The sequence below is a fragment of the Gymnogyps californianus genome, chromosome 2 (genome assembly GCF_018139145.2).
Source record: "Gymnogyps californianus isolate 813 chromosome 2, ASM1813914v2, whole genome shotgun sequence".
Taxonomy (NCBI): Eukaryota; Metazoa; Chordata; class Aves; order Accipitriformes; family Cathartidae; genus Gymnogyps; species Gymnogyps californianus.
The window spans coordinates 125696092-125722559 of NC_059472.1; the positions used below are offsets into that span (position 1 = coordinate 125696092).

At 39.0% G+C, this 26468-nt stretch overlaps 1 protein-coding gene across 2 annotated transcripts in view; it reads right to left on the reverse strand.

Moving 5' to 3' along the window:
- The window catches only part of LOC127012608 (ubiquitin-conjugating enzyme E2 E2), a 220729-nt gene that overhangs the window by 14426 nt on the left and 179835 nt on the right, over positions 1-26468 (reverse strand). For both annotated transcript variants that reach the window (XM_050890825.1, XM_050890824.1), the window contains exons 4-5: positions 26253-26385; positions 12048-12195 (exon numbers count right to left, since the gene is read on the reverse strand). In XM_050890825.1, the coding sequence (XP_050746782.1) occupies positions 12048-12195; positions 26253-26385 (281 nt within the window). The remainder of the gene's footprint in view (positions 1-12047; positions 12196-26252; positions 26386-26468) is intronic.

Genomic DNA, 26468 nt, shown 5'->3' on the forward strand with positions numbered 1-26468 from the left:
ATTCTGAAACACACACTGCATATAATTTGTTTTATTTGTTGCCTTTGATAGATCTGCAAAACTGTAAAAAACAAACAACCATTTCCTCCTCCCCTGCTGAATAATGTAGAAAATTAGCCATGCAAAATAAGAGAGACATGTCTTGCAGTAATGTAAATCATCTCTGAAGGTAGAATCTGAATGACTCAGGAATACTAATTTCTGAAATCTTACTCAAGAAAGTGAGAGACTAAATGATTTAATAGCTAACATACTTATATCTAGGATTATAAATTTTGCTTTTCAGGACTGACTCTACATTCTTGTTGTGAATCTGTTAGAGAGCCAAATGTAGCAGGCTGCTTTTCAGGAGCTTAAAGAATGTGGAGCAGTGTGATTTCTACAGTGAAACAAGAATAATTGTATTTTAAGAACAGGAAGAAGCAGCCTTAGAAACAGTTGTGCTAATCAAGGTCCTGAAGGTGGTTCATAGGCAGTTAGAAACATATGGCAAGAAATTTGAAAATCTGTCCTTGCCTTCATGTTAAAAAAGGTACACAGGAAAAAAAAAAAAAACCCACAAAACCCCCACTTACTAAAATGGAACAAAGTCTAAATGAAAAATCTGGGGTACAAAAATTCAGTGGGACTGATGCCAGTTTATTCCAGCTGAGATTTGAGCTATTTGTACTAACTGGGAATAATGAATATTAGATTAAATTACTATGAGATTAGAGAATTAAGTGTAGGAATACAGGTAAAATGTCTGAATTAATTGATTTTATAGTTTTAATTATTTTTCCCTTAAATATATATGGTTCTGTTAGTGAGAAAATATATCCAGTAGAATTGGTTAAGCCCAGAAGTGTTGTATCTACTTTGTTCAAAAGATTCCAATGTAATTAAGGACATGTCTGTATTGGCTAGACAAAACCTGCATGAAACAAAGAAAATACATGTAATGACTGCAAATGATTGGAGTGTATTTTGAAAGTAAAAGGCAGTTTACTTTGTATCTTGGAATTCATTCAAATTAAGCTAGGATTCTATATTTTATATATGAGAAATAACTAATAGCTTTATTTAAATACTTCACATTGTTAAACACTTAACATTCATGACTTATTTTGGTCTCAGTTCACACAAAGATTTATTATGTGTATGCACTAAATTACCTGTCTTCTCTCAGAGGTAATGGGCATAGGAAACCTCCACTGGTACTATTTTAAATTACACATGTTTATTGGAAGGAAAATGAATTGTAACCTTTTGTATTTGTAGCATCCATCACTCATGCATTTTCTCAAGTACTTTTAATTTAACAATGGTTAAGGTAATGCTCATAGAAACCCTGTGTTTCTTGAGCAGAAATGCACAAACTTGTAAAAAACCCTGAATGTATATTTATCATATAGCTTTTATAAGCTCCATGTAAAAAAAATAAATCAAAATGCCAGGTGTATTTTTTTCCAGCTTTACTTCCATTTTGTGATAAGACTAGATTTTGTATGTTCTAGAAGCCCCTTTTGAGGAATAATAAAAATTAGGAACAGTTAAGGGTAGCGACAAGACTTTTCTCTCATGAGTGCCAATTACATCCCTTTACATTTATTTCTTGACACAGATGTACAAAGGCTCTTTACTGATTTGGACTTCAGTCAATCTCTGATTTAATCAGATGCCATTTAACAAACTGATGGTTGGGTATTACTATGTCTGAAGTTCAATTTTTCTCACCTCGTCTTAAATAAGAACAAAATAGGAGTAGAAAACTTACTGAAAAGGACAAGAAATCATTAGCAGCATGGTCAAACCTTTCCCATTTAAGGAATGGTTGAAATCTAAGCTTATTTCTTCTCGAAAAAAAAGACAAAATAAAATGTGACAGGTAATTTTGTAAAGAAGATTATAAAAAAAAGTGGTCTTACTTATCTTTTCCACAGTAAGAAAAGAACACAAACAAAAACCCAACACATTCAGCAAAAGTTAAAAGGAAGTAGGTGCTTCATACACCAAATAGTTAAACACATCCAAGAATACAGTGTAGGAATGTTAGAAGGTAATTTAGGAAAATTAAAAAATAATTAGAAAACACACCAGTCATGGCACCACCTAAGTTACCATTGCAAAGGCTATTACTGCTCATGCTTCAACACATAATCTGATCGTTAGCTGTGGTTAGGAGGGAATTTCCTCTCCAGTATATTACTGTACGAGTAAAGTGCTTTGAGGGAATTTTACACATTTCACTGAACCACTGAGCAATGAGCAGTTACAGGGAACGTACCTGACTGAACCGAGAAAACCTAAACTGGTTTTCTGCTAGAGAATGACTATATTCCTTCTTCTAGTGATTATTCTTTGTAGAGTTACTGATACATCAGATAAAAAAAGAATAGGGTAAGTGTGTGTGTGACTGGTATCTGGAGCTACAGCTAGTGACTGCTTTATGCCTTGGATACCACAAAATCCAGATTGTATGTTTTATTTTTAAAAAGTAATCTGTACCATTCACTTTCTAAATTACATAAACCCACCAATATTCTTATGTAAATAACTCCAGACACTTTTCAGAGAAAAAATTATTCAAACAGACTGTATACTTCTGAAACCATAATGGGGGGTTTAAAACTAAATATTTCTAAAAAACCTTACTTCTATAGTTGTGTTAATCTTTTAATGATGTCTTGTGAGCTTTGAATAGCCTAAATCTAAACACATGACATGCCTCTATGCTCACGAACAACACTCTTCTACCCATAAGGTGTTGTCAATGTGCAACTGAAAAGAGCAAAGATTTAGGCCAACATAAATAGTAATCCTGATCCAAGCCTCCTCCCCTTGCACACATAATTAGGAGATATTCCAAGACATATTTTCCTGAGAACTACTAAAGGGATGACAGTTCACAAATGTTTTTCCTGCTGTTATAATAATCCCCACAGTCATGGGTTCATGTTGAGGGGACTTAGTCAATTGATAAGAACAAAATCTTGTAACGTTTTCATCAGCTCTTTATGGCAAAGCAAATTAATTCTCTTTCAATGCCTATCTATGTGTAATTTTCATAATGTGCTGCTGCATTGCTTGCATTTACATATGTTTAATTTCATGTTTATAGATCATGTCCACAGAGTTTAAGGCATATAGGTGTATGTGTCTCCAAATATTTAAAGAGCAGATGTATAGAAAGTCTCTTCCTGGCAGTGCAGAGAGTCTCCTAGTGGGACTTTGGATGCCTAAATCCCACGGGAAGTACTGAAAACCCTGCTGGCTGTCTGCCGGCATCTTCAGGTGCCTAAATGCCTTTAACATATTGGTACTGTGTGTCCAGCTCAGAATAAGAAACTGTAAGTGATTCAAACTATACAACAGCAATTAGTATTGTATACATACTATAGTATAGATAGTGTAGTACAGTATCTTTTAAAAGGAATGGGAAGAGAAACCACTGATAGACTATCAAGAATTTGTAAATATCAGCTCTAGAATATATGATATGATCAGTCCAAATATGTACATATTACTTCAAGAAATATATTGCAGGTTCTGCAGAACAGGCAGGGGAACATACAGTATTTAAAGATAAATAGGTACTTTCTGGCAAAAAGAACTTTGTTGCAATTGATGGGATCATTTTGCTCATGTGAATGAAGTTGATGGTGACCGGTTTGTCCCAAGGCAATCCCACCTTTGATTTTGTCGTTCTGCACTCACTGAGAGCAGAACAAAACTCATCAGTTTTATGCTGCATTTTCCTTTCGTGTTCCTTTAGGGCAACTTATTACGATGGCCTTCATGTAAAACACCCATCCACTCTGCTCCCAGTCCAGCAGCACCAAGACAGCAGAGCAAACACACACTACATTTTGTATTTGCTAAGCAAAAGCCTCCGGAGTGAGCTCGTTTCATTTGGAGACAACGCAAGGCAGAGACTTAAAAAGGGACAGAAAGGTTATGTTGCAACTTTTAGAACAAACCAAAAAACATCACTACATGAATTGATTCCTCGCCGCTCTAACTTCTGTTTACCGTCTCTTACTTGTTGCCATGCTTGAGTGACATGGCATAGAGTATTTTCCTGCTCCAGATACAAAGAGAGCATTTTCCATTGTGCTGAAACGGCCCAGAAACCTGCCCGTTTCCTGACAGAGCACAGTACACAAACTCTGAAGAAAAGGGAAAAACAGCTCCAAGCTAAAGAATATAAATAATCTCAGACAACAGAGCAATTTCATTGTTTACACAACCCTCTGCTGCTTACAAAAAGGATATATGGCAAAACGAGATTATTTTGTTGTATGTCTGATAGCACTGTGCTGTGACGTTGCAGCTGGTAGCCTGTGGGTGCCAAGGAAGAATCAAAATAGCAGGGGTTAGCCAGCCTCATAAAATTGGACAAATTAAATATTGTTCTGCCAACTTCTAAGTATTTCAGTCATTTTCCAGAATATTATCACGTTTGACAAATCTGCTCAAATATGTTCTGAAGGAGTACTTATGATTTTCCTGTCTTCTATATGTCTTGACAAAAATGTTCTAAAAGGAAACAAAATTTCATCACAAACCAGCACGGAATATATTTGGGCACAGGAAAGACTAGGAGTCCTTTCTGATAAAGTGAACAAAGCTGTTAAGCTGCTAAATGGGAAGGAAAAAAGTCAGATTGGATTGTGTAGCAAAGTTTCTGATAGTAGCAAAATGTGCAGATTATGGCTTTAAGGAAAAAAATTACAAGAATGAGGAAAATGAGAAGTGGCTCATCCCTTGAACTTGCTGTCATCCAGAGTTTCTAAATTCACTTCACAACTGGGGGTGAGGGGAAAAGAAGGAATGATAATTGGGAAGTCTAAAAAATTGCAGAAGGAACATCTGACGTGAACTGGCACTGACAGAAAGCAGCCTCTGCTATGGAGAAGCACCAGATGAGGAGAAACATCATACATGCTTCCTGTTAGATTTAGATGTATGGAAGAACAGAGAGAAAAAAGATACATCCAGTCTGCTGAACGGCGAGGGGCATGGACCTGTTCTTCATTACCCAGGGCTGGGTAGCTATTTTAAAGTTTGAACATGGAAGCCAAACAGCAGAGCTGTGACCACAAGTCAGCCAAATCCTCACTCGGAGCCAAACGCTCCAGCATGGAACAGATTTTATTTTTGCAGCTATGTTACATTTTCCTTTATTAAGCTGCCTTAGATTTATTTTTAAACTTTTTTTTTTTGGACAGGCTAGTGCTTTCAAATCTCTCAGTAATTCTGAAAATAGATCTTTTTCGTTGATACAGTGGACATCTATTAGTGTATTCAAGTGCATGCAGGTATGGCTGGAGCTTATTGGCTGAAAAACCAGAGCTATTCCTGTGGAACCTAATGTGTCGACACATGCTCGCTTTGCAAGCAGCCGTGGCAATTTTGGATGTTAATGCCCCTGTACCAGAGATGATCAGCCCAAAGCAGAGTCAGGAGAATGGAACGTGTCAGCGGGTGTCGTGTTGAAGGCTGGCAGCGTCGCTCCAGCTCCCAGTGGGAGATGGGTTTTCCTGAGAGGGTTCAAGTGAACCTACTTGCCTTTGCCTGGGGTGTGCAGAAGACAATTCCATGGGCGGTGCAGGGGGCAGGAGCTCCTGGCAGCACGGCAAGGGACTTCCTTAACTGGCCTGTCTAGATTTACCTGTCAACACCTTACGCAAATTGGTGGAGATTAAGGAATTGCTACAAACAAGCATTTGGATGAAGCTTAAATTTCCCAAATACTAACACAAATACAAAATGTGGAGGCGCTCAAAACTTTCTAAACATCAGATCTATCCATGTTGCATTTGCGCCCGTACCCTGGGGCCTCCTGCTAAGCATGCAGGTATGCACCCTTGGCCGGAGCGATTCCAACAGCGAGCTTTGGGGAAGGCTGCTGAAGGCAAACCTGCCGAGGGATGGGGCAGTGGCATTGCAGCAGGCCACCAACTTCCCTCTGAAAGTGTGTACTGCTGGCTGAAAGGGAAACAGGCTGAGAAATCAAGACAGTACGCTAATTCAGTTCTTCCCCGTGCATGTTGTCTGCCTTAAATCTCCCCACCTACTCCTGTTTTGCAAAGGTCCTGAAAACAGACAGCAGCAATTCTAGCAGCTTTGTAGCAGGGCAAATACCTTTCAGGCTTTTAGGGCTTTTATGCTTATGTTGAAAAGTCACTCTCCAAAGTGCTGTTTCAGATCCCATTGAGGATCAAAGATATGCATTAAATTACACTATTGAATCCTTTTCTGCAAAGGATGACAGAACTGGGATTTTATACTCTCAGCAGTAAGAGTACAGAACCTTACAAACCATTAGGAAAATAACAAGGACAAAAAAAAAAGAAAAAGAAAAAAAAATCGTAATAACTGCACCCCATCTCTAAAGTTTCCTAAATACCAGCACCCTCATGCAGGTGCAGGTAAGGGTGTTAATATTTTTTTGGCAGAAAATTTAGGCAAACCTAAATCATGCCAAACCACATGGATAACTTGTAATTGCAACAGAAAACCAACAATAGTATGTTATCCAAAATTGCCAGTTATACCTACTCTGTCATGAAAACAATGAAGTTTCTGGGGAATATAAAGGCAAAACATAAGGATGACTCATATAAAGAAAGCTTGAAAGAATGTCTCGTGTCCCTTAATGAGACAAGTAAAGATCCCCATAATCTTAGGATCTTGTTTGACTTTGTTTATCTATGCTTAGATAAACGTAAGTCATTAAAATGCACAGCCACGTTACTTAATGTGGGTTAACAAAGTACAAAACCATCTAGTAAATTCATGATTCATGGCAGTACTTGTAAAACACCAGCACATATACTTCTAACCGAGGTACATTATATTTGAAAACCACAATATGTGCTGCAAAGTTTTTTAACATAAGCAGTCTACTTTTCAGACGTGCTGAGCAACTGCAACTTCTACAAAAATTGAGGGGGCTCACATCAAAGTAATGTAGCGGTATCTGTCCAACTCATTGACTCTTATAAGTACATTTACTGTGAGGACACGTACACTTCAATCTCAAACTACGTTCACAGCAAACTTTACATGTAACACTGAACAAACTGTCTCACACTTTCGGGTGGGTTTAAAGGATAACAAGAGACAAGCAGCTTTACACTGCTAATATAATATGCCACTGAAGTGTCTGAGAGCAGAGTCAGACCAACTAACCTGGCTAGTGCTGACCCAGGTGAAGTGGGTACTGCTGTCAGTTGTTTGTGCATTTCCTTTGCCAGAGGTTAATGCCCTTTTCTAAAAAAAAAAAAAAAAAAAGCTTTTTTCTTTCTTTTGCTCTTCCTTCCTTTTCCTTTTCCTTTTCCCTTTTCCTTTTCCTTTCTCCATCATTTCACGAAATCGGGTCAGAAAGCAGACAAACAGTCAAAATGACAGGGCTAAGAAAGAAATAACCTTTGGCGGGGCTGCCAGTGAGATAGGGACATCCAACGGGGAGCAGTAAATATTTCCACCCGGATGACGGTGATGATGAGCGGGTTAGTTTGTCTAGCTGTGCCTCATGCTCCGATGAACTTCACACGAGTCAGGCACGTGCAGGAAGGAATGTGCAGTGCTATGCAGGGGCATGAGAGGGCTGCGAGGACGAGCAGGGGAACGGAAAGCCTCTCTTATGGAAGGAGGCTAATAGGGACAGGTCTGGTTAGTGTGCATCAAATAAAGACCAGGAGGAAAGAGGATGGTTCTTCATTAATACATCGGGAATGAAAAATAGGAAAATGGTCACTTAAGCTATAGGATAAGAGTTGCTTAAAAACAAGTGGGTATAAAATTCCCATGAGTCAGTCCAGGCTAGAAATCAGGCAGAGGTTTCTAAAGAGCAAAGCAAGCGAGGCTCTGTAGAGCCCCTCAGCAGTTACTGTGGTTACAGCTGCCAGCCAAGTGTTCAGCCTAACTGGGCACATTTGTGGGAAAGGAATGCCGTGGCTGCTCCCCGTCTCAGGCTGCCCCTCTTATCCTCTGTCTGCACCACCGTGCACATCCTCATCGCAGGAGCTTGCAGCCGGGCATGGCCTGCCACACGGGGAAGAGGGCCAGGAGCAGCGCTGAACCATTCGGTTCGGGAACATCAATTGAGGGATAAAATCCCCACTGACCGTGGAACTTTGTGTGTGGGAAAAACGGTAAGGAGCTAGAGGCGGAGGATGACACCAGAAAAGAAGAGGCTGGTGTGAGGGAGATGTAGCAAGCTTTGTTCTGATGTCCTAACCAATGCTTAGCCACGTGTTATTAAGCAGACATGATTCGATGTTAGACTGTTCAGACATTGGGGATAATCAGGCCAGCCAAGTTCAGACTTTGAACGTGTGAAGAAGGAGGTCACGCGACGAAACAAGTTGCAGTGCATTCTTGTCAGTGTTTCAATTTATTTTCTCTGAAGCATTTGCAAATAAGAATTTTCCTGGGGCTTGAGAACCTTTGGCAGGGCTGGGGTGGCAATGACCAACTGAGAACAGTAAGCATTTTAACCCAGATCAGCATCACCAACTCTCTAAATATAAAAATAATTAATTTGTTTTTGTACTTCAAGCTCAGTAAAAATACTGAACCTCAGGGGCCATCCACACTTGAAAGCTCCTTTGGATTAAGGCAGTGTGGGAATTTACACTCCCCAGGCTCCGCTTGAATACTTGAAGTACAGTTGACTTTTACTCCAAGTAAGACAGTTTTTCGTGACTTGACTTAATACATTTTCAAAGAGGGGAGTGTCCTCACATGGAGTTACTCTGCAATAACTAACTATCCACGCAGGCAAGCCCTAGCAGCTAGCACTGGAAGTAAATATTTTCAGCGCTCAAGCACAGAGCCTACAGGCACTTACTCACATACTCAGTTTCATGTAGATGAATGTATCTATCAGGTTTCCTAGTGTTGCTCATGCACATGCCAAAATATTTACAGGATTGGGGCCCTGCTTTGTAGAAAGAGATGTGTGCTGTGCCCCAGAGTACCACCTTAAAGAAAAATACAAATCCCCAGACTGAATGCTAGTGTATCCCATCATCTCTCCCATCTCTCTGATACCATTCCAGTTGGCTCTCGCACGCCCAGATAACTCACACATGTTCCCTCATACACAAACCCTACGGCACCCCTTCCCCCACGAAAAAGTCAGCCAGCTGTTACAAAATTCAGACATTTCATTAACACAGTTTACTGGCTAATACTGCCAAGCAAAATAGAGACAATTAATAATAATCAGGACTGAAGGGTCTGAGACAGCTTATGAGTAAAGGATTGTATTAGTTGTTTAAAAAGGACAAACTCGCTCCTGCCTGGAGTGATAGGGAACAAAGGGCGGTGATGTATAACCGGGGAGGAAAGAGACTCTCTCCGTGGCTTTTGTAGATTACTGTGTGAATGACAGGAGCGGCAGGAGCAAATACCTCTTTTCATTTGCTCAGCCTGCTGGAGAAGAATAGCAGCGCTTGCCAATGAAGCTGCAGCTGTGCTCCAGCTCCGTTTAATCACTGTGTAGGACTGAGGGTTAATTAGCTGCCACTCTTACTGCTATTTGTTGTTCTAATGAAGATTTGCATAAATGTAAGACTAGGGGGTAACTGATACTTGATTTTTCCCTTCAGAGAGGCTGGGGGTGGAAGGCTCGCCCATCCCAAGTGTTTATGTTTGTGAGAGATTCAGTGTTGCCTTTCCATTTGACCTGATCTGCTTCTGGCTGATGAATGGTGAACAAAGAGTTCAAAGTTGCTTATCAAATCGAGACCCCTGTTGGGTTTCTGCCTTTAGAAAGAGGCAGACTAGTTAGATGAAGACAGGACCGAGGGATTAGAAAATTACTCCCGGCTGACAGAGAGGAAAATACATATTTGCATGTTTCTGTATCTAGATATGTACATATATGTGTGATATATTTCAGTGATAGGTATCTCAGTGACACATATATCAGTGATGTATATCTCTATCTATCTATCTATCTATCTATCTATCTATCTATCTATCTATCTATTTATCCATCATGTTCAATCTGGATGGCAAGGAACCAATCATTTGTTAATGATAAAATGTCATTAAAAAATAATGGGACAGGCAGTACAACCAGAACAAGCTGTAGCATATTAGGCAATATGCTGAAAAGTAAGAACTTTTGTAAGTTTTTGCAAGCCTTCTGTTGTACATGTACTAACACTCAAAGTTCACTTTTTAATAAAAAAAGTATCTAACACGAAACAGGCAATCTCAAAGGAAGGCAAAAATGACTCAGCAGTTCACAGCTACCTTTCATCAGCTCCTCATAAGAGGGGAATTCACAATACAAATTAAGAAATTGCATTCATTCCCCCCAAAAATAATGGAAAAATTTTAACATGAAGCAAAATCATGCTAACATGTTAAAATCATCATTTTAGCATGAAGTAACAAAATCCAAACCTACTTTGTACTTAAAGAGAGTGTTTGAAAATGAAACATCATAAAAGTGTTTTATTTACTATGGTCATAACAATGGTTACAGCTACTAACTGAAAGAAACTGAAGAGAAGAATAACCTTCTGGTTTTAGTATAACTTGTTGCATATGATAATATATTATGGGTAACTACTTTCAGTGTTTCTCTTACACACTTTGTCAGCTAAAACTGCTGCTTGACAGCATCTGTAAAATAGTCTAAGGGAAAGAAAAAGATCGAGAGGGCAGAGGCAGTAAATTTCTAAATTTCAAATCACTACTGGAAAGTGGCCAGCTTTCAAGTTGACTGTATCCCTCCAAAGAGAGGTGACCACAAGTGAGCACATACTTATTGCCAGTTTCTCAATCCCAACACAGCTTTGCAGTGTCTCTAGCTCTTAACCTGGTCTCTAAGACACATGAGCAAATATTCATTTGATTTTCTTTACACTTCTGTCATCAATCTGCCTGACTTCCTACAGGCATCTCTGCATATTTTGGGGTAGACACTACCAGAAATCAATCTTTCAGAGACGTAAGCAGAGAGCATCCAACACACCTGAAATAAATGTGCCTGAAACGGTAACACAGGGCTCCTCTACCACTCCAGCTCTTAGCTGGAAGGAACGCCATGGGTTTTAACACTATATACACTAACAAACCCACATGAAAATAGAAAGAGTCAATTGCATTTTTGCCCACTTTCACCTTATTTTGAGCTTTGAAATAATTCAATCTTCTGTTACAGCTGTTGATTCAGCCCCTGATTACACAAGAATCTCACATTCTGCCCTTTGCAAAGCAATTTTTAGCCCTTTGGTTCCGAAGAAAAGTTTAAAACCAGGAAACCTAAAGGTTTAAAAACTAGATGGCAAATTAAAAAAAAATTGAAGTGTACAATAAAAACCAAACCAGCAACAACCCTCATGACATGTAAACAGATCACTTAATTTTTCTTTAACTATTCTTTAATAATTTCTACATACTACAATTTTCCAAGGCTACAATCAGAATCATTCACTGGTAAATAGGGTAAGAGAAAGTGGAAATTACAGATCTAGTGGTCAATGGCATAAAACAAATCTAAAAGAGCTGAGGGAAGAGGTTAAGTGCTATGCTAGTTAATAAGAATGACAGCTTGCTTTGAATACTCATACTGGCTGTCCAGGATATTGAATAAACCTCATTTAAATTAATTTTCATTATTTGTAGAGTCTGTGTTAGACATCTATCATTGTCAGTACTATTAATATTCTTTTCAGAGACCATATTATCAGCATATTTAAATGAAAGCTTTCCTTTTCAATATTTATTAACTCATTAATATTTCTTCGTACTAATATCCTGGTTGTAATATCCAAATTAGTGCCTACTACAAGGTATTTTCCACTGATTAAACTTTTTGGATTAAAAGATTTTTATTCTCAAGTACTAAAAATGCACTTGAGCTCCTGAAATTGTGCTTTCTTTCTATACTATCTCTTAATTTAAATGAATGGCATTTAAAATTTACATTTTTGTCTTTTTTTAGTAGATAGCAGTAAAACAGCACACTGATCATGTCCTAGTAGCTGTCCAAATATGAACTGTGAATGAACGCAAACATGAAAGTTAATTCGTCTTACCCGGGTTGCAGTCTGTGAGGAGGGAGCAGATAGAGAGGAGAACTTTAGAAATGGTTAATGCTGGACTCCAGTTGTCTTTTAAAATGTCCAGGCAGATGACGCCTTGGCTGTTAATATTACAGTGGTAGATTCTTGTCCGAAATGTTACCTAGAAAAGACAGTGTGTCTAAATACAACGGTGTTCAAGCCAATAATTACACGATTATTAAGCAATTAAAAAATTATATGAACTAACATTCTGCTTTCCTGGTTGAAAAGACAGTACTCTGCTACTGTCAGTTAAAGACTGGGCAAGGTAGGGATACTGATAAGAAAATAAAGAAAATGAAGTCTGCCTCTTCCACCTGTGGCCAGCAGTGGAACTGGTTTATGCAAGGTGAGAATGGGACACGTTCCCCGAGCTTCCTCTTGCCTTGGTCTCATCAATCTCATTATTTTTGTATGGGGCCAAAAAAAGCTATTCCAGCCCCTGATCTGGACAATGTTCATAACTCAGGCCCACAGCTACTTCATGCTTTGAAGGGAGGCAGAAAAAGACAGATTCTTCTGCGGTCTTCCTCTGTTCATCGTTTGACCCAATAGATTAGGCTGGAAAAAAAATGTGGAGGCATCACATCAGTGACTCCTGGAAAAAGTGAAGTGAAGTATCTTTGAGAAAGGCTGCTCAAATTAGATGTTTGTATTTCCAAATTTTAAGTCACAGTTGAATCAGTAGAGTTTTTTACAAACACCTTTTGGGTTTTTGTAGTTGATTTGTATGCATTTTATATCGTCTCCCAGGTGATCCTATATGTAACAAACCAAGGAGAAGATCACTTTTTTTAGCCTAGAATGATGTGCTTCTGCCTCAAGTTGAAGATATAGGCCTTTTATTTTAAAAGAAGTTCAGCTATGAAAGTCCACTTCGTAGTTCAGATGAATACTGGGGCTACTGGACAGGAAGGGACAATATAAAAAAACACCTCTTGGGGGTCATCAAGGACTAATTTCTCCATCAGTTCTACCCAAATGACAAGTCAAACCAGATGGTTTTAATGACATGTTCATAACATCTAAAATTAAGATGTACAATTTCAGTGGTCTACCTCATCAGCAATAACCCTGCCAACACAGGAGCTGATTAGGTAGGAGACAACAGCAGGCAAAGCACACCCCAATTTAGGAAAGCTGTGCTCTTCACTGGAGTTGGACAGTGCTAGTAACTGGGAGTGCTTATGCACCTATCCCTGCTCTACCATACAGATAATCCTGCTTCTGGAGAGTAATGGAAACTGATGACAGGCATGCTCCTGTTCTGATTTTATTCAGTATCAAAAATCTCAGTGGGATTGAGATTAGGCCACTTATCGGTAAGCAGAAGAGAGGACACAAGTGAAATAACACGGTACCTGGTTTACTTCTATTAAAAAAAAAATCATTCTCCAACACACTGCAAAATTCTGCCCCTTTGCATTAAATCAAGCAGCTTTGACAAAATAATGGAAAGAAAAGGTAGTAGATTTCTGGTATTAAAACACTACATTCAACAAGAAATACTTTTTCTTGTAAGTACTTTTCCACATAAATCTGGGAAAGCACTTTTGGAGCCCACTGTCATGCACCAGTGAGTTCTGTAACAAAGATCCCAACAAAGCAAGTTCATCAGTTTTTAAACGCATCTACGTCTAAAGGTATTGCCAATTAATAGGATAATTTAATAGTTTGCCACTCCATACCCTACATATTTGTAGGTTCTTTCCTTTTTTCCCCCTGCAGTTGTGGTTTCGCTTATTGTCTTCCAGACTAAGTGCTTCACTTCCGGGACTTTTATGAGAATTTAAAATATTTCTGGCACAATGAGCTCAATTCATCCAAACACTATAGCCAAATGATCTATTTTTTTCCCCTCATTAGGAGTGCAAGCACATTCAGCATTTGGAGTGAAGGAAGTCTTCTGCAAGATCAAAAAAATAGTATTTAGTGATAAAATGAAATGTTCGTCTACAAAGGGAAGCTATTTTGAACACGGAAAGTTACAAATACACAAAAACTACCTTATCCAAACTGCATGTCAAAAGTGTCCACAAAGGAAGCTGGTGTGGAGGAGCATCCTGCGAGTTGTAGGTCAGTGCTCATTAAGTCCCCAGATAGATTAACTCCAGGCACTCTTATACCTGAGATATAAGCAAATCAGGGAATGCTTCCTAGCAGCATGTCCCATGACTCAGGCAAACACTTTAGCACCTGCTTAATTTTAAGTATTGTATGCTTGCTTCTCAGTACATTGTTGGAATAAACTTTTTGCTTAATTCTTTTTCCTGAACAAAGGTGCTTTCCTATGCTTCCATGATAAAAAATTTCAGGTATCTGAATACACCGAGTAATAAGATATATGTGGTCTCACCAAATGCGGGGGAAACGCTGAATCCATTGCACAGATTAAATTATGCCCTCTAAATTATTTATAGACAGGTCAGTCTGAGCTTGTAACCTGCTTAAGAGAAGGCCATCAATTTGAGCCTGTATTTTAATATGTAACTGTTTTGCCATCTGAAAGGACAGACACATTGCCACACGTTCCCCTGCCTCAGTTGCTTTTGAAAGCATTGAAACAAGGACACTGGGAATTTGGCAGGATTCAGAGAGCCACTGGGATGAATGGAGGTAGTTCATGTCTTTCACAAACTGTTCAACACTCCATTGCCATCTTAGGCTATCTGGTGGATAAATGTAGGTGGGACTACACCCGTCTGTAGTTGGAAGGCTATTTTTAGTAAATACTTAGACCTGAAATGTAGCATTTTTTCACTATGAGCACATCTTAAACCCGTGACACTGAGGAAGGCGCCCACTCACAAGATAAGGCTTGCTGCTTACCACTGACAAATACGTCACCAAGTCGCCAAACATGCCAGTGCACTTTAAAATGCCTGCCTAAGTACACAGAGACATTTTAATGACAAAAAAATCAAAGTTTTCAGAATTTCAGAAGAAGATGTATTAATGACAGCCTTAATACACTGGGAACTGTGGACTGATGGTGGCAGGTAACGGTGTTCTTATCCCAAAGCAGCACAGAACACAACTGGGATGACACATTGTTTTCCTCATCCAGGTATTGCCTCAAATTGCAGCTAATGTAGGAAATGCTGACGTGTAACTGGATGTTGTGTTTACCATACTCACATTTTAAAGTTATGCAGGGTTGTTCCTATCATATGTGTAGGGAGAAACCAAGTGATAATACCATTCCAGGGGAACTACATTTTCTTTATTATAGTCATATTTTTACCTTTGATGCCACTTAAATGATTCCTATAAATGGTGCACTAATTCTATTTATCCCCTAATGAAAACACCTAAACAATCCCATGCAGGGGCTCAAGGGAGTGTGTGGGTGTACAGGAGAAGTTATCCTCAGACAATTGAATGGCAGAGGAGTAATTTATCTTTTTTTTTGAACGGTAAGTGTCCTCTATGGATTTATGGTCTTTGATTCTGCAGTTTTAAGAGGGTATCTCATTTTTGTTGAATAAAAGTGCAGGTCAGAAAAATGCAAATTACAGGAAATAGGGAAAAACGGGACTATCTTCCGAAAACTGTAAGAGTACTATAAACAAGCTTTTCAAAGGTAATGATAAGGAATTTATAGTCAATCCGTTTTGGAAGTCAACAATAATAAACTCATCTCTTTATCTACTGCTGAATGCCAAACCCTTCTGAATACTGTAAAACACAATTAAACAAATAAAAAACCCCTTTATATAGTCTCTAAGAAGAAAATGAGGTTATCTATTCAAAAGGGGGAGAAAAAATGATTAGAGAGAAAACAAGCACATGTAAAGCTATGGCTGGCTGTTCATTGAATAAGTTTTAGGGCCGAAAAAAAGACTGTTTATAAAACAGCATGATGTAGTCCCCAAATCACTCACTCTCCCTCTTTTGCACCGAATGTTCCTATGTTAGGTCTAAACCCAAGCAGCCACTGCGGTGTTGGCATCCACGTGTGTGACTTGCTTAACCTTCGCTGTGAGATTCAGACAGGCATGTAAAGGCACCACAGCTCTGAAAGGGCTGGTCCCACAAACACATCTCATGCACTTTCAGGCTCCACTGAATTCAGTCGTAATTCTCTTCAAAAGTGTATCGGGAGGAAGAAATGATTCTCGAGTTTCGCATATTAGCATGCAAGGGGTTACAGCGTGCCCTCAGGAATTGCTTTCTTCAGTCTGTTTGGGTTCAAACCCTCACCTCCTGTTCCTCATTCCTCCCACTGCAGCCTGGTGACTGTGCAGGGAGAGATGAAAGATTCTCAGAGTCAACAGGGGAATAAACAACAACAACCCCCTTTTGCTCGGCCAACGCTGGAAGCAGGGCTGAGATCCCAGGGCTCTCATTCCCGCAGTTTTGGAAAGTTCCTCTCAAGCTCTTTCATTTCTTACAAGGGTGCAATCCTGCATGCCTGCCTGAGATGAAACTTCTGTCTTCCTCAAATATTCCCCAGGAGTTCTGTTTTAATAAAACTGCAGTGGCACTACCTGAAGTGGAAGAAGTTGTACTGCATACAGAAAAGGTTATATATATATTAAAAAATATGATGCCATTTATGATGATGTTCATGGAGCTCAGGAGGGAGTAAGTAGTTCCCATCTCAGTTTGTCAGACTTTATGAGCAATAGATTTGTCTGCTCGAATAGAGAGAATAATAAAAACAAGATCAGGTCTACACTCTTTAGTCATATTAGAAAAATACTCTAAAACAACCGAAATGAAAAATATCTATAGGTCTGAGCGACACAATGTTCATGCAATAACCTTTATATTAATTAGCATCCTTAAATTTCTTACAGAGTGAACTTCATTTTATCTATACCCAGCACTGAGGCTGCCTTTCTAAGACAGGGTAGTCCATCTCTCGTTTGTAACTACAGATTTGTAGCATGCACATGAACAATTGTTGAGATACTTAATGGATTATCACATGAAGTGCATAATAAATGACTGACCACATGACGCTCATTATTAAAGAGCACAATTTAAATATACGTCAAGAAATGAACGTCAGCCAGTTCTTAGAAAACTTGCTCACACCTAATTTTAGTTGGTAAAGAATAGCTATGGTTTATTTTATCGAAGGAAAATATATGTCATCTGCATTAGCACGAAATAATAAATTGTAATTACTTTTGCTTGACATACAGAAAAGTCTGATACGCAAACTACTCTGGGTTTCTGTGGCAAAATGCACCATGCAAGACACAGGTAGCCAAAAGTGATAACAATTTAAAAGGGATATAATAGCATCCACAGGACTTAACCTTTAATATTACCGAAAATGCAACAGTATGCAATATGAGTAATTATTCATTATATTCATGGTAATTGTGAAGCTGAGTAACTACTCACACTGTCTCATTAAACAGACTGTTGCAGGGAAAAAAAATATTTTATATGCACGGCAATACTAAACGTCTACATTATATAAACATGCTCATTTTGCACACAGATTTAATAGCAAAAAAAGTAAAAAGGGACCTTGATAATCTTTGATGCACCTGAGAGGGCAAATAAAAAATTATCCTAAACTGTACAAAGTTTTCTGAAAATAAAGGAAGAGCAGGAGAGAACAAGGGAAATGGATTACTGTTCAGGTTAGGGATATTCAGAATAGAAACAATATTGTAAGATGCAAAGCATCAAAAGCTTTCTCTGAGAAAGTCAATATGAGTTTTTAGAAAATGATTTTCATTTAATCAGCATAACCTTTCTTACAATTAGTAATTCCATATGGAAAGTCAGCAATAAAGTCCTTTTATAGAGAGTAAAATTTTTTAAGATTTACTGGCTGTTTGACTTTTATAAAATAAATCCTCCCTTTCGTAATTTAAAGCATGCAGGCTGTATCGTCCTACATGCACGCCTCTCCGAGTTTGCCAAAGTGCTCCTTCATGTTTGCTTTAACGCAGTCCAGCTCTTCTCACCTAAATGTGAGTAACCCTAGCACACAGCAACATTTTTATTTTACATGAAAAAATCGTATATCACCATGTGACAGACAGTACCTGGCATTTCACTGTTCTTCCTAATTCTGCTATGCTTCTGCAAGAAGGGAGCTCCTGGATGCGCTCAGGGAATCGAGGCCGAGGCAGGTGTGGCAGGCATGGGGCTCCGGGCACAGGGCTGCCGGTCGGTGGGGCATGTGGGCAGGCTGCGGCAGGCACTTCAAGTCCTAAATTTTCTTCTAAGAAACCTGGGCTTTTTTTTTCTCGCCCAATTTTAACAGCCTTTGGGTATTTAGGTGCTCCCTACATGAGAAGTTCTAGGCAGATTGACCTCAAAACCGTAGTTTTCTGTCCTAATCAGTTCATCTGCCCTTATTCGATGCTAATAATGTACATAAAATTCTTTCTCTCATGTCTGTATATATCTCTGTCTGTGTGTGTGTGTGTAAAAGAGGACGAGAAAGAACATTGATATATGATGTATTTTTAGATCACGTGTGGATTTTATGCAGTAGTAAAATGTGTGTGATATGGCAGAATTATGTAGTTTCTGAAATATCCAATAGACATCACAAGTCCTCTTCTGAGAATACATTTGACAGACAGTATGCAAACCACTGCTGTGAGGCAGAAGATATTCCCCGTAAGATGCCTCTACAGGCCCTTTTGAGGAGCTTCGTGTACTGAGTATTTACAGGAAATAGAAAGAAATGATGAACCACTTAAGTTTTGGAGAGGGAAACAGGAAGATTTTAGTTGGATAGGGAAATTTTCACCAAGACTAAATAAATCAATACAAACTACCAATATAAATTAGTATATTAAAAACAGAGTGAAAAAGAAGGCTATTCATCAGAAGAAATGGCAATTCAATTTGGCAATTACTAGAAGAATTATGAGATAACTGAATTCAAAGGAAATCTCAGAGATTTACATGGTATTGTTCCTATCAAAAGTGACTTCTGCATTTATTCGCAATAAAATGTAGTTATTGATCCTTTCCTCAGCCTGAGATATATCTGCTTGCATTTCTGACCTCCACTTTACGTCTCTGTGATTCTGTCATTTTGAGAGACACTAAAGTTTCTTAAGGAGCCGTCTGGGTTTGACCTGTCCCGAGCCCTGTACCGCCGCACGCTGCCCTATAGGTTCAGCGTTACCCGAAGATATGGGACCTACGGAACAAATTGAGTTTCACTGCAAGTGGTGCAAGCGTGGGAACCGCACGCTGCAGCTCCTGCACGTCTTTGCATGCCTGGAAAGAGCCGCTCTGAGAAGAGCAGGACTTGCGCTGATAGTGCTAGCTCTGACAACAGTCTGCTGGTGGTAGGTTGTCCATTTCTCCCTCTCAAAGACTCCTGCGCATCTGATTTCTGCCCGCAGCCACCCAAAGCCTTCGCTCGCTGGGAAAGCCTGCCAACTCCATTTATTGTCATGGATGAAGGATCCACGGGCTGCTCTCAGCAAGAGGATGTAAATAGCAAGGCCAGGCGAAGAACAAGGGAGCGCGGAGGCACAGCGAAGGGGCCAGGGGAGGCAGCGGTGTGGGAATGCGCCAGGCGAGGGACCGCCAGACGATCAGGAGGAGGAAGATGGGGAGGGCAGGAGGCAGCTGGGAAAAGCTGTGAGCAGGACAACACGGCACGGAGAGCTAATGTGATGTGACAGGGGCTATGAGGGAAGTATGACGAGGCAAATGAACGTAAGGGATAACAGTGGCAGGAGACCATCGCATCTGAAGGCTGGTCATACCATGGCAATATCTGGGGGAGGGCAAGAGAAGGCAGATTGAAGCCCTGCCTGAACCAGGGTTGCAGAGATGGTAAATAGCGATGATGAAATAGGCTGTACTTAAGGTTATTCCGAGTTTGAGAGCTTCAAATGTAAATTGTGTTAATAGTGATACATGCAAGTTAAAGTGTGGGTCTGCCTTGTAAAGTTCATTTTAACAATTTAGGTTAGAAATACCAAGGAATGTTTTTTTTTTCTCATCTACTCTTGTAAGCACTGTTTTTCTAGTACACTGCTGATAAAAGTGTCCTTAACAGCCAATCACATATAAAATAAGTGAAAAAGTAGAGTATAAGCCAGGAACAAAACGAACTGCCCCTGGTACATGAGGCTGAACTTATGAAATAGGTAGAAAGTTTCTACCACAGGATTCCACATAATGATGTTTAGTGCACAGAGATTAGTGCTATATGACAATTACATATAAAAAATTGAAGAGGTGTTTAATATTGCCATTAAGATCAGATTCTATAGACACTGTGCATTATATTTACAAAGGAAAAAGACCCTCCTTGCAGTTCAACAGTTGATTTAAAACAGCTAAGCTTTCAAATGCTGAGAACAATTTTTCAGTCAGTCGATAGACATAGGAGATTTACAAGGAGAAAATGGAGTTTTCTGTTATTTTAATTTTGATTTAGAGGTGATTTAGCATATTGCAGCTTTCAAGTCCTGCGAACCATTTTTCAGACAGCTGAGATTAAAGTCCCTAGCAAGATTAATTGTAGAGTTGGGATTAAGAGATTTTACAAATCACTCAAATTCAAAAATAAAGCTAGCAGAGTACTAGGATAATGATAGATATATCCATATTGTATCAGCTACAGCTAAATTGAATTGACACTGTAATAGACTGAACGCAGTCAAATATGAGAGTAGAAGTTATTAATAAAGATTATTCTTGATGAAAATGCAGACACCACTGCAGTGACAATTCCTAGGGGGAAAGTTCTCTTGAAGAGCATTCATTTTTCTACAAACACCTGTACGAAAGACCCTGGTATGGCTTCCTGATTTGTCAAGGCTTCCTGCTCCAGAGGGACAGGATGCAGGATAATGAAATTACTGCCCTTCCTTCAATAACTGTAGTGTACATGATGATGCAGTGTTAACTTGTTGTGATGGCTAAACTTTAAAAGATCTCAGATCAAAAGTTTGCATACTTAGGGAATTCACCCATTTCTTATGTGGACTGAGGACAGAAATTGAGCTGAAATTCTTTCTGTCAGATCAGGCTGACTAAAAGATGTGATACCCCCTATTCATATACACGTGTGTATATATATATACACACGTACACCCACAGATACACCCCCCCACCCCCCCAAGAGACATCTACCTATGCGTAGCTATATGTCCCATTCAATACCCCAATGAAAGAGACAGCAAGAGAGAGAGCTTTCCTTTGTTAAAGCCAAGGGGCGAACTGTCTGAATCCATTAAGGATGAAAGGAAGATAGTTAGCAGGAAAAAGAAATCTCAAAGGTATTTCTAAAAAAGGTTGAGGGGTCACTAAGGCACTGGAGAAATGTGAGGTTATTTCCTTGGCAGGCCATCTAAGTATTTTTATTCATTTCTTTAAGTGGCTGCTCTGAACAGAGTACAGCTTTCTCTATTCTTCAGCCCACTGCACTACAAGGGAAATGCTGTATTTTGGGGCTGAAGTGAAACGTCACCTTGTGACCAAGACTGAAGCTTCAGCAGCACCTGGCCTTTAGCAGAAGGTGAGATCACATCCACATCTATGCCTTGCTTTGTCTTTTCCATACTTTCCTCCTGTCTGACATCTCATAAAACCAATGTGATACTTAGGATGCAGGAAAAGAGAACAGCGATTCTGCAGGCTGCCTGCTTTCTTGCTGACTCAGCCAACTGGGTGCTCAGCTAATTTCCGCAGTGCTACAGAAGCTTCCTCATAGTGGAGGCGAGAAAATATTTTTAATTGATTAGAGCCTCCCAGAAAGCCAAAGCTAATTTGTCAGTTCTCAGATGAGCTGTTCTAAAAATCATGTTCTCTCGTTGTAGACATAAATCGGAATTAGGCTGGGATGGCCCTCCGTCACTCCTATTCAGGCTGCATCAGTCACACATAGATAAACTTTTTGGGGAAGAACAACTCCCTCCTCTGCATGAGTGTGCTGCACTTCTGAGTGAAGCCAAATGCCACTGATTTAAAAGGAAAGCAGAGCTGAAAGGGTCAGTGACCTCTAGCTCAGAAAATCTGGAGTCCAGTTGCAAGGCACGAGACAAAGTTGAAAGACTGAAATAGACTGACTTCAAAGGGGAAAAAAAAGAATATCGTGAGCGCAAATTATACCCTGACTTACCACATGGTATATTCTATTTTGGTGAAGAATAACTTAATTTGATATTATGCTTATGGCTTAACTTTAGAGAGACACTGACAGGTAAGGACAGACAAAAAGAAAACTATGGACTTGTAGGGGAAACCTGATGGCAGTGATGCTTGGCTATACAAAACTAAGAATGTGAACTGGACCACACAGTATAATTAGAGGATGTAAAGAATAGAGATAAAATTTTAAAATCGTAAGAGGATGTGATGTTGAAGGCTGCAAAGGTGTCAAAACTGAAGAAATACATAAAAATGAAAGATTTGGGTAGAAACTTTTTCTTTGTTTAAACAGAACATGAATGAATGAGTGATTCAGTTTCTTTTACGTGATAAAGATAAGGTGGGAAAGCCGGTTAACTATCTAGAAGAACAAATGAAAATTACTTTATACATTCGTTAAAAAAAACCCCAAATATAGGCCAAACATCTTTTCTTCACATGCAAATGTGCTCTCAGATGTTTAATTTAATTTCAATTAATGTTTTCCAATATGCAGCAGGGTACCAAATGATCAGAATAGGCATCTACAGTGTTTATAGAAGGAATTTGGATCCTTTAGAAAATACTGAGAACTTTGTATAACACAAACCAAACAATGGTTACACTACAAATGTATTTTAATTATAATAATAAAAATAAAAGAAATTTATCCAGAATCCACTTTCAGTATATTTTTCTTATTTTAAAAACTATTTTACCCTTCCCAACATCCATGTGCAACACACACATGCATGGTAACAGAGTGCACAACATCTGAGAATAGATAAGGAAAAGGGATTGCAGAAATTCTTCTGCAGATTTTAATACACTTTGGATTAGGCCCTTTAACAGTAACTATGTTAAGTGACATGGGCATTTGCCTTTGAAACCTCAGGCTGGGTCAAGTAATTGCATCTGGGAAATACAGTTTCTGTTTCTTCCCAGGTCTTTTGTGGTCACATTTTTGGAAGATCAATTTTGACAGTACTCATTTAAATGTTTCCTTACTTCATAGTAAAAGAGGGATGAAAATGGCCCACAGAAATCTCAGGAGTAATGTATGAATTCAATCATAGCGAGAAATGTGAATTAGACCCTTTCTGATATGTACTTGCAGGGAGGTAATCTTGCCAACACTCAGGAATACATTTTATGTCTTTCTCAGTACATTCCACGGTCTTGCACTTTATCTCTAGATTTTTTAAGATGATAGAGCCATAAGGAGTGGGACTATACTTAGAAAAAAAATCTAAGATGATCTATTCCCATAACCCGAGGACCCATGATTTTGAGAACAGCACCAAATATCACAAATCTTGTGGTGAAGTAGAAAAGATGTCAACACCCAGTGACACAGATAGCACCGTACCGTGAGGCCATATGTTACGTTCCACATACTCACTACCTTTCTTTTGCTAGCAATAAGCGTGTGGAGAACATATTTAACCACCATTTCCCAACAATACTGACTGGCAGCAGCTACCTTATGACAAGTAGTCATCTTCCCACATCGCTTTATTCAAGGGATTTCCCAAACTATTTTACCTATGAATCAGTTTCACAGGCTCTGGAAAATAGGCATAATGAAATGGCAACAGTTTGAAAGATCCTACAGCAGGACTGAAAATAGGGGTCATTTACAACAGTGGCTGAAGTGAATAGAATAAGAATTCATGTGTACAAAATATGCTAGCGACATAGTCAGTTATATCTGACATTAGTCCTCTGTGCACATGTACTCATTACTTTCTTACAGATAACAATTTCCCTCATCATAAATACTGGCCTTTTAGTAATACAATACAGCATCATCAACTCTCTCATCCTTTATCAAGCAGTACATTTTCATATGTTTTATATGCACACATTTCTTACAATGACAATTGGCATCAAGCTAAAGGCAGACAAAAAAATCTATTACAAAGCAGGACAAGAACCACCTCTTTGCTTGATATTTCATTAATAAGCAATGCACAGCTGCATTACTCATGTCTCAAAATAATACAGTCACCAAACACAACCGAGTGTGGATTGAAAAAGTCTTTACCTTGTGGTGAAACAGCAAACTGGACCTTCACCTTCTATTTTAAAAGGTGCCTATATGCCTATTGCATATATTGCCTCAAGACTCCACAGATTCAACAGAGAGAATGACAAAAGATATCCCTCCAATTTGTCTTTCAGATCTAGTTCTTTACATACTAGGTTTGGATCTCTGAGAGAACTTCAAGCTCTATTTGATACTCAATAAATCCATTTAGTTGATATGCCAATATCCCCTAAATAATATAATTTTAATTTGCTGGGGGACTGAATGTAACCCTTGCAGTACAGCTACTACAAACAGACCAAGCCCAGCAAAGAGGCAAACAAAAGGGGCCTGTTAAGATGGACCTTGTATAGCAAGTAAGAAGTCTGGACTGGCCTGGGTTGGGAGGGAGGCAGGAAGAACAGGGCATCGTCCCAGCTCAGTGTGCCCAAAGCTTTAACTAACTGAAGGAGAAGTTATGAAGTTTCAAATTCTTTCTTCACTATGTAATCACAGTTATCTAAATCAGAAAATGTGCAGTCAGCAAGGTGTACAACCCCTGTAAGACTTGTCAGTGACCTCAAAGCTTCCCTAAACTGGAACACTAAAAGTGGGAAACAAAGTTAGACCATCTCTAATACTGCTATACTGACCCATCTTTAGGTCACTGGCTGGGAAAGTCCAATTTACAGAATGACAAGTACTTTGAATTCACATCTCTCATTCTTTTTTATAACTTTTCCTGATAATATCAGTGTTAACTACTATAAACATTACTACTGTGGCATTAAAATTCTGTTTAGAAACACTTCTCTTTCAGTAGTGTACTCATGGTAATCAAATAGGAATCAGCTGCTCTCTCTTTTAATGCAATACCCTTCTATGCAACGTGGCATACCAACCCTTTCACAAATGTGTCGAAAAGAAGGTAAATATTTTTGCTCCCATAGCTCCTCCCAGGGAGCTGTTCCAGACCCTCACTCTCCACACTGGCAAGGTGAACAATTCACTTCTTTTTACTTTGTTTCATAAAAGACAGGCCCATCAATTTATTTGATTCTATTAACAGCCCTGCGGGGTAAATTTTCCCAGTTTCTGTTCCTGTTAGTGAACACGTGTGTTAAGAATTGCACTCAGTCTTCCAGATAAGGTCTTACAAGTGTCTTGTGTATGACGTTGGTAATTCCTTACCTCCACAGGCAATGCCAGAGGATGCATCTTGGGAGTGCATTTGCCTTTTTTATAGATGCATTAGATGGGTGGTTTGTAATAATCCTGTGATGACCCAATAAAGCCTCATTTTGACACCCTCCCTCAGCAATTATTACTACTGGTTATCGATGACACTCTGCACTACTGCATTTCATCCCATTTCTGTTTTTCCAGTCTTCATAATCACTAGATCCTTCCTGTTTGACATTCCGAGCCTACTCGAACATGGTAATGACCGGCCACCTTCATGTTATTGGTACAGTTCTACATTTGTGGTTAGTGTCATTATTGACAGCATTAGAAAACGAATCTGTAAGGAATTCTGTAAATCTCTGTCTTTCACTCCAGTTTCTTGCCTTTGCTGCCGTATTTCCACATTCTTCCAGAAAACTGATGTAAAGCAATTACTTATAACTTCATGAACAATAGTGTATCTTGCATCTGCAGAAGTAATTTATATGGGGTACTGCAAAAGGTGTGTATTTGTGTTAGATGACCACAGACCCCTGGTGAATGATCTGGGTCAACAGGAAAGATTAAGTATCTTCAGCTGCTGATAAAGCGTGCAACTCCAATATAAATGCTTTCACATTAGAAACAAATCCAAATCAAACAAATAACTGCTAGAAATTATGCAACCATTTGCTAAATAAATCCATACCCATCCAGCTATACCGGCAACATGCAGGCAAATTTTAGGCAGTTATTTAAATTCTTTCCATCAAAATACTCAGTTTAAATATTCATTATTGCCTTGAAAGTTTTATATTTCATCCTACAACGATATACCAACATACACATTAAAAAATATCACAAGGAGGGGACTCCTATCAGACTTTTAACATCCTCCTACTAACCTTAGGTGGTTTAAAAGGATAGTCCGGTGAAAAGGTAATGTCAAGGAAGAAAACTCCACCTTCATATACAGACCCTGGAGGCCCCAGTATAGTTGACCTCCATTCATAAATGTTGTCTCCTTTGGGTCCAGCACTAAAATAGAAAACAAAAATATAACATAATAACCACATACAATCAAGAATATACTGCATCAGTTATGCTCTACTAGTAGTACT